General features: G+C 45.2%; 1 protein-coding gene across 1 annotated transcript in view; it reads right to left on the reverse strand.

The window, feature by feature from the left end:
• Window positions 1-5,080: 5,080 nt before the first annotated feature.
• Window positions 5,081-6,100, reverse strand: part of Hoxd1 (homeobox D1) — a 1,553-nt gene continuing 533 nt past the window's right edge. The window contains exons 2-3 of the mRNA XM_055600657.1: window positions 5,654-6,098; window positions 5,081-5,409 (exon numbers count right to left, since the gene is read on the reverse strand). Of these exons, the coding sequence (XP_055456632.1) occupies window positions 5,081-5,409; window positions 5,654-6,098 (774 nt within the window). The remainder of the gene's footprint in view (window positions 5,410-5,653; window positions 6,099-6,100) is intronic.

Genomic DNA, 6,100 nt, shown 5'->3' on the forward strand with positions numbered 1-6,100 from the left:
CACAGGGAACTGCGCCCATGAAATATGAACAACATGGTCACCTAAACAAGACCTAGACAATGACAACACCAGCTGACATTCCACCTAGGATGGGGAAATCCCACCCTTAGATAAAGAGCTACAGGCAATTAATGGAAGCCAACAGCAGTGAGAAGCACTATGCTGTTTTTGCATATACAAGTCCTGAAGGTAGATGGATTACTTTCTAAAGCCTCGGGCATGAAACTAGTACCAACCCCTGTCAATAGTAATCTACAAAAATTAGTTACATCAAGTAGTCTCTTCATTTATTTATCTGTGATAACAGAGTAAGTTACAGCTTGCAGAGAAATACTAAGGTCAAAAGAATATTTAATGATCATCCAGGGAAGTCACCTTTGTTTTAAAGGAGAAGCTGAGACCAGGGAAGTTATGTTTTTCTTTTAGTTATAAAATATAACTAAAATATCCTTTCCAGTGATGTTTGTTTGTTTGTTTGTTTGTTTGTTTGTTTGTTTTGGTCACGGTCATTCACCTCAGCCTCAGTGATTACATCCACCTTGGAAACTGACAATGAAGCTCTGATGTCTCCATCTAGGCCTTTCTTTGTTGTCTCAGAAGCAAAAGCTCACAGTAGAGGACCTGCAAGCTGAGAGGAGCTCCCATTCTCAGCAGTGATATAGGCAAGCCAGGGGCCCAGAAGAGCACAGGGGCTAGAGATGCAATCGAGCAGCCATCTTTTCCCCTTGTTTGCTATCTGGTGCATTTGAAGGACATGAACAATGGTTCTGGCTCTTGGAAATTTGGAGAAGACAACAATGGCTGTCAACACAGGTAACTACTGGTCAAAGATGTAAGGCAACCAGTTCAAGAGCGAGGTTGGGAAGCATTGGCATGAACCCAACAAAACCTAAGCTTCCTTCATCTGGACCCTTTCTTGTCCTGTGAAAGCCTAACTTTCATTCATAATTTTTTATTTGTCTTCTTACTGGGACCCTCCCAAACTGTGTAAAAACTTCTCTCTGTGTGTCTTTCTGTGTGTGTCTGTCTCTCTGTCTCTCTCTTCAGTTTTTTGAGACAGGGTTTCTCTATATAGCTTTGGCTGTCCTGGAACTAACTCTGTAGAGCAAGCTGGCCTCAAACTTACAAAGATTCACCTGCCTCTGCCTCCCAATATCTGGATGCCTGGCAGCCTCTAAAAACCTTCTGGTGATAGGATGTACTCCAAAATTCAAAGTCCTTGAAAGTCCAAATGGTATCAGTAATAGTTTTCAAAGTGGGAGAGATAATGTTGAAACTTCTACAAGCTAAATGATAGATAGTCTTTTTCATGTGAACATTTAGGATCTCTTTCCTCTTGGTTTATTATTGAATTTAATTTAACAGTTTCTACTAAAATTATATTTCTAAGCAACAAGGATAATTTAAGAAGCAATTATAAATGAGATGTTCAATAGAGCTGTTTTGCATATTTATTGCATTTTCATATCTTGGAAACAGGATAGAGGTAAAAAACCATGAAATCTTGATTTCTATTTAGATAGAGATTTATCATTATTTGTAAGATACGTCCACTATGGTTTTACTTTAAAACCACAAATAAAGTTTTAACAATGGGCATTTTTCTTGTTGAGAGGTCTGTGGTCAGACTAAACATCTCACAGAACCTGATTAGATCCTGAGGTTTTCAAATTCAATATTCAGCAAATACAGGGCACTTCTTTGGCCATAAGAAATAATTAAGAACTTCAGAGATGATGGAACGTGCCTGATCCTGCTTCTCTTTCTATGATGACATGATAATCAGACATAACCTCTTCTTGTATTGAACCTCATTGAGACAGAATAAAGCACTGATAACTCATAACAATCTATGTGACATTGCTTTAAGTTTTCCTATCATCAAGGCCTACATTTGCCAGTAGTCAAGTCAGGAAATTTTTATGTTATTAAATGCTTTCCTGTTCTTCCCAATTATTCTGAATCCAGAAAAGTAGACACTCAGTCATTATGTGAAGACAAAGGAACATTGAATGGTTAATTATACAACAGCCAGAACTGTCCACTGTGTATTCATTCTTATAATAGATCACTGGAGGATGAATTAGCATATTTAGTCCAAAATCTTGTGAAATAGAAATGGGATTGTTTTAGTGGCTAACATTTGCACGACAGCCTCAGACTACAAAGACAGCTGGTATAAGATAGCGCAGGGCTCTGAATAATGGGAAGAAGAGGTGAGTCACATGATAAGTGAGTCACGTGGTAAGTGTGTCTGGTGATGCCTGAGATTCACTTTTCCTGTATCCTCCAGATATTCTTGCTTCTCTAGAAATTCTCTTCCCATGACAGTCTTAAAATCAAATGTGCAAAAGTCATTGAGTTGTAGCATTTTCTGTAGTGTTTTTCTTACTGGAAGAGATCTTCAAAGGTCACCTAGATCACCCCCATCTCCAGCCAGATGCTTCCTAATACTGAATATAGCCTTATAGTGATCTGCATTAAGAAAGCTTTTAAAGATCCCTGGGGTTGGTCAAAAAATAGCTAATATTGGCCTGATTCATAGACCAGCATTATATGAATGTCAAAATAGCCACCTTCATCAAGGAAGGCATCCATCAGGGCTGTTAAGTGCTGGGGCCAGCTTCATGAGGGAACACTGTACTTTCTCAAAGAACGGGTGGAAGAAATGACCAAATGTGGTAATAGTTTTTGCTTAGTTATTTCAATGCTGTCAAATAAGGAAACATTGTCACACCAAAGAGTAAGGCAAGAAATTCTAGAGGTGACTAAAAGCTGTTTTCAGCAAGATCTGTTTAGAATCAAGTTATTGAGGAGCAGGTGATAAAACGTGAGAACAATATTGATGAACCTGATTTTAAAGCGACCTCCTCCACCCCTTCAGCTGCGATTGCTAGCACTGATCTTATTTCAATTCCGTTAAATGATGGGTGAGAAGGACAAGAATTCAAGTGGAATTTCAAATTCCTAACATAACTGTCACACTGCTGTGGATCAAGAAAAGAAACCTTCCGTTTTTTTTTTTTTTTTTTTTTTTTTTTTTAGACTTGTAGATGATTAGAGTCGGAACGCTTGCACTGAAGTCTAGAAAAAAATGGAGTAAGGTCCTATGTGACTCCTTTGTATCTGTAAGACTTTCTGTTGAACTCTATGGGGATCTTAAGGAAATGGGGATAAAGCAGGGTAAAGTCCTAACTTGATCATTGTATGAAGCACCCACTTGCTTTCATGAGTTTGTATTGCATTTTTCTTCATAGTTATTTGGATATGAGGTGACCCAGGAGCCTTGTTGGCTGTGGGCTCCTTCTGGAGAAGGGAGGATGAGTGGAAGTAACAGCAGAGAGTTTTTGTTTATTTTTTTAATCTATTCTCTTGCCAGATTTCAAATTGGATGTCTTCTAAGAAATTCATTTGAAAATATTCCACGGGTTAAAACAGACAAGTTTCGGCGGTGGTGGCACATACCTTTAATTCTAGCACTCAGGAGGCAGTATCTCTGTGAGCTTGGGGCCAGCCTGGCTTGCAGAGTGGCAGGACAGCCAGGGCTACACAACACTGTCTCAAAAAACTAAAACAAACAAAACCAGACAAGTACCCCGTGTTCTGAGCCACAGCTTGGCCTGGGTTATAGAAAGAGAATGCTCTTACTACAGACCTTTCCCAGCCTTCTTTGTGACCTTGGACTATGGAGAGGCCATTGAGATTTTTGATGCAGCTGTTTTCTTAGAGAACACAGAAGAACGAAGAAACAGAGTCTTCATGTCACCTATCCTCTTCCTTTTGTGAGGACAGAAGAACAACCAACAACAACAAAAACTCCAGCAGATCTCCCCAAGCGTCTGGCTTTTCAGCATTCCCTCAGAGGGCATGTAGCCCATGAGTTAATGTGCATATCCACCATAAAATTAAGGTAAGGGAAGCATTTCCTTAGGCATTTTGAATTTAGCAGAGTAGTTCTCTCCTTGATTTGCCCAGATAATTATGGACAATTGGCTTTGTGTGTATACCCTGGAAGAAGTGTTGCTTTTGCCCGTCGGGGCACACACCTTTAATCCCAGCACCTGGGAGGCAGAGACAGGCAGCTCTCAGAATTCAAGGCCAGCTGGCTCTACAGAGTGAGTTCCAGGACAGTCAGAGCTACACAGAGAAACTCTTCTCAAAAAGAAACAAAAAACAAACTCAAAAGAGGCGGCGGCAGTGGTGGTAGTAATTTTAGGTTACCAAGGTAAACAAATTCCCATTTTATAGTCAAGCAATTCCAAATGAAGGAAACTGAATCAGCTTAAGGAATCAAAGTGAAAGGGATGTTTAAAAAAAAAAAAAAACGCAGAGAATAGTATATTCTGTAACTTTTATTGCAAAAAAAAGTCCAAACCTTTACATGCTATGCCTGACATCAAATGTCATATATAGGCTCACTGCAAGCAAATCTTTCAAAAATATACATACTGTACGTATTTACAATTCAAATTTGAGTAACTGATGTAAAGGTATAATTCAGGTCCTATCCACCCTGTGGATTCGTTCAGCTACTAACTAAACAGCGATTGTCACTTCACGCAGGCACATGAAGAGGTAGGGACCATTTGAACAAACAAACTGGAGTGCAACTAGAAGCTCATCATCGGAGCAGCAGAGCCACACCAAGGAGAGCCTACCAGCCCTGGTCATCTCAGGAAGCCGAAAACGTGTAGCGTGCCCTGGAGAGCAAACCTGAAATAACTCCAGAGAGGCGCCTTTCCGGCCCCATCAGAGGGTTGCCAGAGTTCAGCATCTAAAAAGGCCGCCACTCTGCACCCAAGATTTGCACATGACTAACACAGAAGCCTTTCGGCTGGTAGCCAGACACCTTTTCCCTGATGAGCCAGAATAAAATATGCAAATAAGAGATATCAAAATAATATCTCTATACACGGCCTCTGGAACTCTAAGCCAATTTGGACAGTTCCTTTGCCAAGTAAAATCTGTGCTAATTTCTGCCCATGCCCACCTTCAGCCCAAGCTGAGCTCCTAAGTCTATACAAGAGTGGGGACAGTCTGCCTTCAGCACACCAAAGGTCCTCAGCCTCAGGAAGAGACCTCAGGAAGGCTCCTGAGCCTGAGAAGGGCTTCCTAGGTTCCTGCCAGATTTGCTGGGACTTGTTTCCGACCGGGGAAGCTGAAGGGAGGCCACAGAGGCCGCCAGAAGCCCCTCCCGTTCCCTTTTCTTCTGTTTCATCCTACGGTTCTGGAACCAGATTTTGACCTGGGTGTCATTGAGCTGCAGGCAGCTGGCTATCTCGATGCGTCGGGCTCTGGTGAGGTACTTATTGAAATGAAACTCCTTCTCCAGCTCTGTCAGCTGCTTGGTGCTGAAGTTCGTGCGGATGGCGCTGGAGGGGCTTGCGGCTCCGTAGTCGGAGAGTTTGCCTGCAACACAGAGACAAGGTGTCAGCGGGGCGAGGGGTGCCGGGACTCTGCGGTGGGGCTCAGAATTAGGATCCAAGTCACAGCGCGGCCCCCCTGAGCGGTGGACACAGCTGTGCCCGCAGAAGCGCCCCGCCGACGGCTCTGTCCGTCCGGATGTTCTCAGCGCCTGGGGCATCTTCTGACCCCGGGCTCTGGCCGCAGGGGCTCAGGTGCCTCCCCCCCCCTTCGGCGCCCACCTCCTTACTTTTCTTGGGGGCGTTCCTCTTCACTTTCATCCACTCGAAAGTGCTGAAGGCCACCGGGAGGCCGGAGGCGGGGGAAGCGGGCTTGGGACAGGCTCCGGGGGCCGGGGACCCAGCGTGGAAGGGCCCGGGCTGGCCGTCCGCGCGCTCCTTGAGACACGCGGGGAAGGGGCCGGGCTCGCCGAAGGCGCCGAGGTCCACCTGGCCGCTGAGCAGGTAGGGGCCCCCGCCGGAGAAGACGGCCGAGGTGGCGTAGTGGACGTGCGCCCCGCCGCCGTCCGCCGCCCTCGCCAGCGCGCCCGGGAGCTCCACGGCCGGCCCGGGGCCCAGGAAGCCGTAGTCGGCGGCGGGCGCGGCGCCCCGCTCGTAGGCGCCCTCCAGGGTGCAGGGCGAGAAGCGGGGCGCGCCCGGGGGCGGCGCGGGGGGCGACGGCGCGGGCCGGCCGGCGG

Source organism: Psammomys obesus, unplaced genomic scaffold (genome assembly GCF_907164565.1).
Source record: "Psammomys obesus unplaced genomic scaffold, mPsaObe1.curated_primary_1811, whole genome shotgun sequence".
NCBI classification, from domain to species: domain Eukaryota; kingdom Metazoa; phylum Chordata; class Mammalia; order Rodentia; family Muridae; genus Psammomys; species Psammomys obesus.